Source organism: Macaca fascicularis, chromosome 13, assembly GCF_037993035.2.
Source record: "Macaca fascicularis isolate 582-1 chromosome 13, T2T-MFA8v1.1".
Lineage (NCBI taxonomy): Eukaryota > Metazoa > Chordata > Mammalia > Primates > Cercopithecidae > Macaca > Macaca fascicularis.
The window spans coordinates 51,626,327-51,639,269 of record NC_088387.1 but is presented as its reverse complement, the minus strand read 5'-3'; the positions used below and the strand labels follow the sequence as shown (position 1 = coordinate 51,639,269).

General features: G+C 40.2%; 1 protein-coding gene across 7 annotated transcripts in view; it reads right to left on the bottom strand.

The window, feature by feature from the left end:
• The window catches only part of SNRPG (small nuclear ribonucleoprotein polypeptide G), a 34,510-nt gene extending 22,128 nt beyond the window's left edge, over window positions 1-12,382 (bottom strand). Inside the window, exons 1-5 of one of the 7 annotated variants that reach the window (XM_065526984.2) lie at window positions 12,260-12,382; window positions 10,485-10,629; window positions 8,340-8,362; window positions 7,360-7,484; window positions 115-414 (exon numbers count right to left, since the gene is read on the bottom strand). In XM_065526984.2, the coding sequence (XP_065383056.1) occupies window positions 364-414; window positions 7,360-7,484; window positions 8,340-8,362; window positions 10,485-10,531 (246 nt within the window). In that variant the 5' untranslated portion in view covers window positions 10,532-10,629; window positions 12,260-12,382 and the 3' untranslated portion in view covers window positions 115-363. Of the gene's footprint in view, window positions 1-114; window positions 415-7,359; window positions 7,485-8,339; window positions 8,363-10,484; window positions 10,630-12,259 lie in introns of those variants that run through there. The other 6 variants (XM_074011585.1, XM_045369130.2, XM_045369132.2 and 3 more) reach the window with 6 other exon arrangements.
• Between the last annotated feature and the right edge of the window lie 561 nt (window positions 12,383-12,943).

Below are 12,943 nucleotides of genomic sequence, written 5' to 3'. Positions count from 1 at the left end.
GACTAGATCAAAGTTACTATTCTTAAGTTTTGAAAATTAGTGTTTTAGAAGAAACTCATTCATGTTTGCAACTTCTTTATCTGTTTAGTGTTGAAAGATGGACAAAAGGAATCCTTGCCATGTTTCACATTTAATAAGATTCTTCCACTTTAATGCATAAAACCCTTTGATATCAGTGTCAACCAGGAAAATTCATGTTAGAAAAAATTGGAATGAGAGCTAATATTCTATATTCAGAACATTTGAGAAAGCATTTTTGACTATTACAAAAGTTTATTTAACAAAAAGTCTAATATGAAAATGTATATGACCTAATTTCCCTATGGAGAGAGGACATGGGTTTCTCTGCTGAACAGCCATTATTTATACTCGTTCCAAGGCTTCTAACATGATGATACTATTTCCTCGTATTACCTAAGAAAGAGAAAAATAAATTTGAAAAGAACTCATGTAACAACATAACTATGATGAATTAAGAATTTTCACCAAATCATTAATGGTTTTTCAATACTACACGTCAGTTTGTTTTGTAAAGCTTTGTTCAAGCCAAAAGGTCACCAAACAACTCTAAGCCCTTTGTAAGACTGACATCTTCTAGATTTAAGGCTAACAATTAGCTTTGTGAGATTCTAATGCCAAGTCTCCAATGACTTAATTTCACCTTTTTTTTTTTTTTTTTGAGTCAGAGTCTCTCTCTGTTGCCCAGGCTAGAGTGTAGTGGTGCAATCTTGGTTCACTGCAGCCTCTGCCACCCAGGTTCAAGCGATTCTCCTGCCTCAGCCTCCCAAGTAGCTAGGATTACAGAAGCCCCTCTACCACACCCAGCTAATTTTTGTATTTTTAGTAGAGACAGGGTTTCACCATGTTGGCCAGGATGGTCTCAAACTGCTCACCCCAGTCTCTCAAAGTGCTGGGATTACAGGTATGAGCTATCACATCTGGCCCTAATTTCATCTTTTAAAATGCAGGACTCTAAATGCCCATCCCTGACTCTATGGGATCCAAAAATTAATGAGTAAAATATGTACAGTAGAGTATGTTAGGTACAGTTTGGAGGTATAAGATCATTTAGGGAACAAACCAGGATGGGAAATTGTGAAAGGCATGCTTTATGAAAATGACATTTTACCTGGGTCTTGGAAATTGGGTAGAATTTTGAAAAGGAGATTTTAGGAAATTCTAGACAGAACTGAGATGAAGACAAAGTATAAGAGGATAAGGAAGTAATCTAATTTGAATGCAGTAAAAAGTTCATGAAGAGAATCAGGAAACAAAGATACTTGGCACTCAATCTTGGAAAGCTTCAAATGCCAATCTTAGTGTTTGGAGGACATCAGAAACTAACAATGAGCCAGTGAGAGTTTCACATTTGGGGGAATGACAATCATAAGTGTCCTGGCAACAAGATATATAAATACACCAAAGTTTGAAAAGGACAGAACCTAGAGGCAGAAAGGTTATTAAAAAAGGGCCCTTGGCCGGGCGCGGTGGCTCAAGCCTGTAATCCCAGCACTTTGGGAGGCCGAGACGGGCGGATCACGAGGTCAGGAGATCAAGACCATCCTGGCTAACACGGTGAAACCCCGTCTCTACTAAAAAGTACAAAAAACTAGCCGGGCGAGGTGGCGGGCGCCTGTAGTCCCAGCTACTCAGGAGGCTGAGGCAGGAGAATGGCGGGAACCCGGGAGGCGGAGCTTGCAGTGAGCTGAGATCTGGCCACTGCACCCCAGCCTGGGTGACAGAGCGAGACTCGGTCTCAAAAAAAAAAAAAAAAAAAAAAAAAAAAGGGCCCTAGGAGAATAGTGCTTGACCTAGTAGATAAGCCATAAATGAAGATAAGAATACTTATCGGGGGTGTGGTGTCTCACGCCTGTAATCCCAGCACTTTGGGAGGCCAAGGTGGGTGGATCACCTGAGGTCAGGAGTTCAAGACTAGCCTGACCAACATGGAGAAACCCCATCTCTACTAAAAATACAAAATTAGCTGGGTGTGATGGCACATGCCTGTAATCCCAGCTACTCAGGAGGCTGAGGCAGGAGGATCACTTGAACCCGGGAGGTGGAGGTTGTGGTGAGCCAAGATAGCGCCGCTGTACTCCAGCGTGGGCAACAAGAGCAAAACTGTCTTTTGTCAAAAAAACAAAACAAAAACAAACATCAGAGTATAGATGAATCAGCTGGTAAGTGAATTCAAGAGGGGTAGAAAAATAAGTGAAACAGGAAGGCTAGGGGACTAAAAACAAGAAATCCCTAATAGACCATAGATCATAATAATCGATAGATCACCCATCAGTCAAGTAAAACTGGATAGGTGAATGGAGGGGTACAGGAGGAAAAGGATAAGTAATGTAATAATTTTGAGGTGTTTATTAGAAATGGAGGCATTCTAAAAAGATTCAAACTGGAGCTATGCTTATAGGCAGCTAGAGTAAAAGTAGTTGTAACTTGTTCTTTTCTCCCCGTATCATGCTTGTTTTATTTACACATACACTGTGATTTATTGTGTTCTCCATGCAAATATAAATTTTATGAGGCCAGGGGCTTTGGTGCAAAACCCTAGTGCCTAAAATAGTAGCAGGCACACAGAGGGCTCAAGTACCTGGTAAATACGAATCAAAGAACTCACATGTGAATACTGCAGCTGACAGAATAGAAGGGAACACAATTGGTAGGAAAAGTGTCTTGGAACCTGGCAGCCAATTATCAGCAATAAGTATGATAAGGTAGTAAAGAGCAGATTTAAAAGAGAATGGCTAGGCACGGTGGCTCACGCCTATAATCCCAGCACTTTGGGAGGCCCAGGTGGGCAGATAGCTTGAGCCCAGGAGTTTGACACCAGTCTGGACAACATGGTAAAACCCTGTCTCTATAAAAAATACAAAAATTATTTGAGGGTGGTGGTGTACACCTCTGTTCCAGCTACTCGGGAGGCTGAGGTGGGAGGATCAACTTAGCCCAGGGAGGTTGAGACCACAGTAAACCAAGCTCCATGGTACTGCACTCTGGCTTCAGTGACAGAGTGAGACTTTGTCTCAAGCCAACAACAAAACCCAGTAAGAATACAGCTCCCCTCCATTTTTTTGAGACTGGGACTAGCTATGCTAACCAGACTGCAGTAGACTAGACTGGCTATTCACAGGCACAATCACTGCATACTGCATCCTCAAATTCCTAGGCTCAAGTGGTTCTCCCTCCTCAGCCTCTTGAGTAGCTGGGACTACAGGCGCACATCACCGTGCCCAGAATAAGCCAGGAGTAGAAATATGCTTACCCAGTTATCAGAATTTTATTTTAATTATTATTATTATTATTTTGAGACAGGGTCTTGCTCTTGTCAACCCAAGCTGGAATGCAGTGGTTCTATCACAGCTAACTGCAGCCTTGACCTCCTGGGCTCAAGTGATCCTCCCACTTCAGCCTCTCAAGTAGCTGGGACCAGAGGCATGAGCCACCAAGCTGGGCTAATTTTTAAATTTTCTGTAGAGACAGGGTCTCACCATGTTGCCCAGGCTGATCTCAAACTCCTAGTCTCAAGTGATCCTCCTGCCTTGGCCTCCCAAAGTGCTGGATTACAGGTGTGAGCCACTGCACCTGGCCAGTTATCAGACTTTTAAATTCCCTACTTTTTTTTTGGCAACAGATGTTGAACATCACATCTCACTGACCAAAGCAAGAAAAGTTAGTCTTCCTGCCTACCTCCCTGCTAAATTTACACACTTGTCAGATATTATTTAGAAAATAAGGTTAGATGGTGAACTTTGTCCCATCTTATCTGTGGTCCAAAAACATTAAATGTATAATCCCAGAAACAGACAATCCATAAGTTTTACATTGCATGCTGTTCTGAGCAGTGTGATGATACCTCACAGTGTGATGATACTGTGCCTGGACGTGGATTATCCTTTGTCTAGCATCTCCATGCTGCCCATTAATCAGTTATCTCAGTTTTCTGACTGACTGTTGTGCTATCAAAGGGTTACCTGTGTTCAAGTAACCCTTATTTCACTTAATAATAGCCTGAAAGTATAAGAGCAGTGATGCTGGCAACATAGATATGCCAAAGAGAAGCTGTAAAGTGCTTCCTTTAAGTGAAAAGGTACAAGTTCTTGACTTAATAAGAAAAAGAATCATATGTTGAGACTGCTAAGATTTATGGTAAGGACGAATCTTCTATCTGTGAGATTGTGAAGCAGTAAAAAGAAATTCGTGCTGGCCAGGTGTGGTGGCTCATGCCTGTAATCCCAGCACTTTGGGAGGCCAAGGCAGGTGGATCACGTGGTCAGGAGTTTGAGACTAGCCTGGCCAACATACTGAAACCCTGTCTCTACTAAAAATACAAACATTAGCTGGGTGTGGTGGTGTGTGCCTATAGTCCTAGCTACTTGGGAAGCTGAAGCAGGACAATCGCTTGAACCCAGGAGGCGGAGTTGCAGTGAGCTGAGACCACAACTTTGCACTCCAGCCTGGGTAACAGAGTGAGACTCTGTCACATACACACACACACACAAAATTTGTGCAAAGGGTTCACTACTATCTGTGGTTTCTGGTACCTACTCTGAGGATAAAGGAGGCCTACCGTAGTGCTATTCCTCTTTGCCACTGTGTTTGAGGCCTAATTCTCCAAATCAAACTTGAACCGTCAGGTCCAGAATTACATACTGCTCCTTTTGTTGTGCTTCAATGATGCTACAGAAGCACAACTCTAGCAAGAGTGCCTGAATTATGTAACATAATAAAATGTAAGATAGAGGCGATGCCACTGACAACTCTGGGGATGTCTCAGAAAATAGTTGAGATTGGGGGCCGGGCGCGGTGGCTCAAGCCTGTAATCCCAGCACTTTGGGAGGCTGAGACGGGCGGATCACGAGGTCAGGAGATCGAGACCATCCTGGCTAACACTGTGAAAACCCCGTCTCTACTAAGAAATACAAAAAATTAGCCGGGCGAGGTGGCGGGTGCCTGTAGTCCCAGCTACTCCGGAGGCTGAGGCAGGAAAATGGCGTAAACCCGGGAGGCAGAGCTTGCAGTGAGCGGAGATCCGGCCACTGCACTCCAGCCTGGGCGGCAGAGCGAGACTCCGCCTCAAAAAAAAAAAAAAAAAAAAAAAGGAAACAGTTGAGATTTATCATTAGGTAATGATCCAGCTGACAGGTTAAAAACAAACTCCTGAAAACACACACACATCCTTTTTCTTTTTGAGACAGGATCTCGCTCTGTCACACAGACTGGAGTGCAGTGGTGTGATCTCAGCTCACTGCAGCTTCGACTTCCTGGGTTCAGGTGATCTTCCTGCCTCAGCCTCCTGAGTAGCTGGGACTACAGGTGCACACCACCACGCCCAGATAATTTTCTAAATTTTTTGTAGAGATGAGGTCTCACTATGTTGCCCAAGCTGATCTTGAACTCCTGGGCTCAAGAGATCCTCCTGCTTCAGCCTCTCAAACTGCTGGGATTATAGATGTGAGCCACTGTGCCCAGCCAATACACACATAACTGCAATAAAACAGTATTAAGTAATTTCAGTGGCCTCAATGGATCACTGACTTGGACAAGGTAATATTGAAACCAACTGTCCTTTGTCAAACAACTTCTAACAAAATGAACAAAATCTTAACCTATTTGTTTCCCTTCTTCCAACTTTAGAAAAGTCAAAAAGTTCATCTCTGTTCTTGCCTTTTAAAATGTCTTTTTATTAAAGAAGACTGATGTATTATTATTTCTTTTTCAAAGTGAAGACTCAGCAGCAAGAATCATTGTCTGTTGATGAAAACTTTTTTTTTCTTCGGCTGGGGGTTGGGGGTGTGTGTGTCACCTAAACCTCAGAGATGGAACAGGAGGCTGCCCAACACACTAAGTAGGTAATCATTACTTAAATGACTTGGGATGGCAGTGCTTTCAACTAATTTCTGTGCAAAGAAAATTAAGTCCATAAAGTTTTGGGGGAAAATTGACAGAGGGATGCTCTATTCCTTCTCTGATAAAATTCCAATGAGCAGTGTGTTATATAATTCTCTAATTTTCTCAAAGCAGAATTGACAATTAGGATTCCTTCCTGAATCCTTTTCAGCAAATTTGTTGCAAGGAACTAAAAACCGAATCCAGCTTCTATTAGAATGAAAATTTATTTGTAAAAATAAGGGCTTAGAGGAAAATCTTGGGGTATCTAGAAAGTGTTTTTATAAGGACTTGTCTACTAATGATGCTGGCAGCCTTATTCAACAGAAGCTCACAAGGGAATATACCTGAAAGACAAGTCAATTTACAAGGAACTTGGGGGTACAGTGTGGTATCTGGAGAGTCTAAACTGTTTTTTCAGTCATGACTATCGATTTGCTTTTCAAAATATAGTAGTGAAAAAGTAACTGAAATAAGTATCCGAAATAAGTATCTGAAAAAAGTATCTGAAATAAGTAATAACACAAACCTTAGAAAGAATGGTATGTAAAAAAATTAAACAGGCAGAGATGTCAAAATAGGTCTATCTTCAACTGTACTGCTCAAACTTAAAAATCAAAGTTAATAAATCAAGGCTAATAATTAGCAACTCTTAACACTCCTTGGAGGTCTTTATGCTTAATAATTTGCTAAAAGTAAGTTGTCCTTTTTGGCTCACCTTTTTCAATAACTTTGGGTCTACCACTTTATTAGGTATGTTGTCCTGTGTTAGACAAAGAAGGACTCAAAGTGGGGGTATCAAAACTCTTCTTCAGTAATCACTAAAACTACAGCCCAATGAATGTAGGAATGTTTAATCCTATGAGGGCTCAGTATGTGCTTTTTAATTTTTTCCTGCTTTTTCTCTCATGTGAATAACTGTCACTGTGATTATCCCTTGTAACGTTTACCTTGGCTACCTTAAAATTTTGGGTATGGTAAACCAGAAAACCCAGGTTAACTATGTATACAAGTAAAACCAGAAAGTGTTATCTGTGAACTGGCAGATCTGCATTAGGCATTAGGAAAATTGCAAAACCTTAATAAGTTCCGCCCCACACCTACTGAAGTAGAATCTTCATTTTAACAAGATTCCCTGGGGATTCATATACACGTTAAGGTTTCAGAACTCCTGCTCTAATGAAGGACCGACTATGAGCCTCTATTGTAGAATAAAGCTCAAAAAGGATTTCCAACAGCTGTTTCAAGCCCTAGGACCTTAGGTTCTGTATAGTTGAGATATTACCTACAGGTAACCAGGATATTACCACATCTGAGTAACTGCCATATGTTCAACTAAAAAGGAAATGGAAAGTCTAATCTTGCCTATTATTTGCCATTTCTGGGGGTTACTAACTAGGAAAGTTAATACACATTCCAAAAGAAAAATGAAATATCCAAGAGAAATCTTGTATCTTTACTTACCACCATTCCAATATTGTTCTGTTGCCCACTAGTTGCCATCTCCACACATTCATCTATCACAAGGTTCATAAAGGGATCAAATCCCCGCAATATTCCTTGGACATGTCTGCCACCATTTAATTTCACTATTAAAAAGGGAAAAAGACGTTTTAGATAAACTGTCCATTAGCTATCAAGCATTCACTAGAAATCAGGTGGGATAAAACACAAGTATTTGAGATGTTTGACCCACTATCCTTACTGTATGCCAATAACTGGGTTAAACATTTTTGTATTTACTTCCACATTTTAATTTATAAGAATCCTAAAAAGTAGTATTATCCTTACTTTATCGGACAGAACTAAACTTTAGAGCTTTTTAAAATTTTTATAAAGATGGGGGCTCCCTATGTTGCCCAGGCTGGTCTCCAACTCCTGAGCTCAAGGGATCCTTCTGCTTTGGCTTCCCAAAGTGCTGGGATTACAGGTGTAAGCCACCGTGCCCAAGCTTTTAAGTAACTGGGTTCATGGTTATACAGCTACTGTATGGTAGAAGTGAGACTCAAGCTGAAGGCTGCTTGCTTCTAACACTCACTTTTTTTCCCCTACATATATTTCAAGTACTGCGTGGGTCAGATTTTTAGATAAATTGAACAAATGTGTTATTCCTACATATTCCCAAGAAACAAAATAATTGTTCCTTGTCTAAGTCCTTTGTAGCTTGTTTAAAGAAAAAAGGTTGATAAATCCTGTTAATTTTGCCAGAGTGAGGAAAGGCTTATATAAGGTAAAGTCTGAAGTGCTGTTAAATTAATTCAATATCAGAAATTAGGTAAATAAAATTGTCAAGTTAGGATTAAGTAATCTGTTTAATTAATGGATGTGAATTAGAGGTCCTGTGTGCTTTAAATTTTTATAAAGTTGCTCCAAACATATTGCTAAGACACACGTAAAAAGCAACTGAATGATTTAAAAAAACTCCAAAACAACAACAAACTTACATGATAACTTCTTGTCCATAAATCTGAAAAAGGAAAAGGGTAAAGATTATATAACCAATTAAAAAAATTTAAGCATAAACAAGTACATAAATAGGTACAGTTAAGATAATTTGCTAAAATTTATACAATGGGAATAATGAAATTTAAAATAGTAAAAATACTGTATTGCTGTAAAGAGTGAGGGAGTAGGGCGAGGTAGCTCATGCCTGTAACCCCAGCACTTTAGGAGGCTGAGGTCGGAGAATCACTGGAGCCTGCGAAGTTGAGTCTGCAGTGAGCCATGAATGTGCCACTGCACTCCAGCTTGGGCAGTAGAGTGAAACCCTGTCTCAGGTTAAAAAAAAAAGAGAGGGGGCATAAAGGGTTACCTAAATTAGACATTCTACAACGCAAAGTAACTTGGGAAGAGTAAAGACAATAAAAATGAAATATATTTAAACTATATTAATCTACATAAAGTAGAGTATACTAATGTGAATTATGAAAACATTCTTATTGTTCAACACTATGTTGTTTCATTGACCGAAGTTTCTTTCTTTCTTTTTCTTTTTTTTAAAGAGATGGAGTCTCACTATGTTGCCAACCTGGTCTTGAATTCCTGGCCTCAAAAAATATGCTCCCCCTCAGCCTCCTAAAGTGCTGCTGGGATTACACAGGCATGAGCTACCACATCTGGTCTCGCTGACCTAATTTTCAATGATTGGATTTTATAGTCATAAGAGAAAAACAAAGACTTGCCTACATTTGGTTATTTCCAAAACTAAGTTGTAAAGACAGCAAACAGTAATCAAATCATATCCAATTCAACAAGTATTTTATATTTGAGATAAATAGTGTTCATTTAATATTAAATCATCAAGCATAAATGTTCAGGGTAGTCTTCAACATTTAAGTATACTTTAGTATAATAAATTCACATTTGAAACTTCAAACAATATGAATTAAAAGAAAATTCTATTTTAGTGGAATACGAGAACACTAAGCCATCAGTCAAACCAGTTTTTAACCTCTTCCATTTATAGGCCAGAAAACATGAAATTTCATTCAAATTTTAAAATATAAAAAAATGGAAAAAAAAAGTTTAGTATATGGGCCATGAAGTGGGGCACTTAGTCAATTTTAATGTATAGGATTATCATGGGAGAATGTAAATATAAAACAAGGAGCATGACTGAAGGAGGGAGTAGATACATTTACAAGTGAAAATATATTTATGGGCCATGTGCAGTGGCTCACGCCTATAATCCCAGCCCTTTGGGAGGCTGAGACAGGTGGATCACTTGAGGTCGGGAGTTCAAGACCAGCCTGATGAACATGAACATGGAGAAACCCCGTCTCTACTTTAAAAAAAAAAAAAAAAAATTAGCCGGGTGTGGTGGTGCATGCCTGTAGTCCCAGCTACTCGGGAGGCTGAGGCAGGAGAATTGCTTGAACCCGGGAGGCACGGGTTGCGGTAAGCCGAGATTGCACCATTGCACTCCAGCCTGGGAATTAAGAGTGAAACTCCATCTCAAAAAAAAAAAAAAAAAAATATATATATATATATATATATATATATAAATATGTAATATATAATATATATGTAATATATGTAAAATTATATATGTAATATATATTACATATTATATATAATATATACACACATATTTATGAAGTATGATGAACAAAACTATTTTAATAAGATACATAAAACATATCAAATATAACACAAGATCTTATACAATCTTTACAATGACTTTGCATGCAATTATGGTCTGTCATTTCTACCGTTTTTACAGATGGAGAACTAGGCTTGGAAAAGGTAAATCAATTTTTCGAAGTCACACAGCAAGTGAGAGCAAACACAAATAGTTCAGTCTGACTGGAGAAGGGAACACGTGAGTATTAGCAGCTGTAAGGTTTGGCGTTTGAATGCTGGCTTAAGTATAGATTCAGTTTTGCATACTGTGATAAATTATTAAAGCTGTCACTGGCAAGACCACTGTGGCAGCAAATTTTAAGAAGTGGAAGGAAGAATTCGGTTAAGCCAGTGTATCTCAACTTCTGCACTAATGACACTTGGGACCAGGTAATTTTGTATTGTTGGGGGCAGCCGAATAACGGTAGGATGTTTAGCAGCATCCCTGGTGTCACCAGATTCCTTACCCCCCATTTAAGAACCCCTGAGTTACGCTAAGCCAGAAGGAGGGCATAATGGTGTAAAAGATGCTATCAGTGAGAAAGCAAAGGAAGAAAAAATTTGAAAGTCATTTTGACGGCAGATCTCACGGGATTTCACAATTCATGAAACCTATGGATGAGAAGAGAAAGGTATTAAAACTAGCTTCCTTCTCTGAAATTTTCAAAAACTATGTTATGAATCACAAATAAAATCTTAGATTACAAGTACAGAATGGTCCTTTTGTTTAAAAAAAGAAAAATCACCATTTCACCGGTCCCTGATGAATCCAGAGGATACTTACATCACCAACTCACCAATAAAATAACTTTCAGATAAAAAGAGTAATTTTCACAATAATTTCTAACTTCTATTTTTCTAACATTGGGCTATGTTTTAATAATTAATTCCTTAACAGACCTAACTAAAATATACATGAAAGTAGTTTTCATACAAAAGATGGCTTTGATACAAATATACCTTTAAATGCAATATTATTATTATTTGAAACAGAGTTTCGCTCTTGTTGCCCAGGCTGGAGGGCAATTGCGAGATCTTGACTCACTGCAGCCTCCACTTCCCGGGTTCAAGCGATTCTCCTGCCTCAGCCTCCCGAGTAGCTGAGACTACAGGCGCGTGCCACCATTCCTGGCTAATTTTTTGTATTTTTAGTAGAGACGGGGGTTTCACCATGTTGGCCAGGCTGGTCTCGAACTCCTGACCTCAGGTGATCCACCCACCTTGGCCTCCCAAAGTGCTGGGATTACAGGCGTGAGTCACCGCCACTGGCCGCAAAATTATTAAATAGGAACTTTTCCTTATGTCTGACTTCCAGGGGCCTGGTAATAAATGAACTATACACAAAGCCAACCACATGCTACACCAGAAAAAATTGATTCCTGTAAAAATTTTGCATCCTTTGTGCAATCCAATAAATTAATGTAGAATTCCAGCATCAGGGAGTACAAGCAAAACAGAGACGTACTGAGGAAACACATAACCTGTTAAGTCCAGTCAAAAAGTATTTGAGGAGTTTAAAGTTTTACGTTGAGTGCTACATAAATTAAGGCTCTCCTCCTTAAAGTTGTTTGTCTTTACTGGGTGTGTAAAAAAAACTTAGCCTTCTCTGATTAGAAAAAAATTAATGTTCTAAAAAAAATTTTATTTTTTAGAACATTAATTTTAGAAATGAATGTTCTTACATAGTTTCAGTATCAGAGCAAGATAACACATGACATTCAAGCTTAATGTAAAAATAGGCAACAAAAAAGAATGAGGTTTCTAAGTAAAAGCTCAAAGAAACACCTACAAACATTCTCTAAGGCTAAAGTGGCTTTTGGATTCCGATGCCTCACGTAGTTTTAAAAACACTTCCCTTCCATCCCCTCCTTAGTTCCTTTAGAGAATTTCCCCCTCTAGCCGTCTATCTAGAATATGATGCTATTAGAGATGTTCAACAAAAGCTGGCATTGGAGATCTTCAAGGAACGAGGGACAGCGCCGGGTGACTAGGGGCCGGAGCGCGGGACAGAGAGACTAGTCGGCCAGAAGGAGGTGCGGTGGCTGCCGGCGGTAACCACGCCAATGCGCGAGCTCTGCGCGGGCTTCACGTCTCATGAGCCGGAGCCTGGCCGGGATGCCGGCGACCTCGGACCGGAAGAAGAAATAAGGTGAAGCGGCTCAAGCCATTCGGCTTGAAACACCAAGGGACTCGGGGGACGCAAAGAAGCGACCACTTCGGTTTGGCTCTCACACATACTTACTTTTTCAACTCGGGAGGGTGAGCTTTGCTCATGGCGTATACTCCGCGGACTCACAGACGCCTTGGAACTGAATGCACGGCTTCCCTCAGGCTCCCGCGGTAGGCCCGGCGTCTTGCGTTTGGCGTCATCGACCTAGTTAGCCAATCGATTGTTGGCAGTTTTTAACACTTCACCTCGCGATATCTGAGCGCCTCGGTCATTGCTGAGCTTCCGGTTGCGTCGTCAGCTATTGGCCAGGACAGAGGGGTGGGCCCTCTAGGCACCTTTCTAAATTCGGTTTTCCTTGTGCAAAATTGAGATAACGGGTATTCTGACGAAGGAGTATCCGTGTTCTTGTCTATGGAACAGCCAAAAAAAAAAAAAAAAAAAAAAAAAAAAAAAAGCCTGGCGCCGTAAATCCCAGAACTTTGGATCTCTTGAGCCCAGGAGTTCGAGACCAGCTTGGGCAACATAGGGAGACCCCCTCCTCTATTTAAAAAATAAAATTGAAATACTGAGATAACAGTCCCCTCTCTAACTTCTGGGCAAACCCGGCAAATCCCGCATGTCTGTGGATCGTATCGCTTGTTTTCTTCATCTATACCAAAATACCAAATAATGATCCCTGGAGGAATGGGCCTCTATATTTCTTTTTTTTTTCTGAGACAGTCTCGCTCTGTCCCCCAGGCTGGAGTGCAGTGGCTC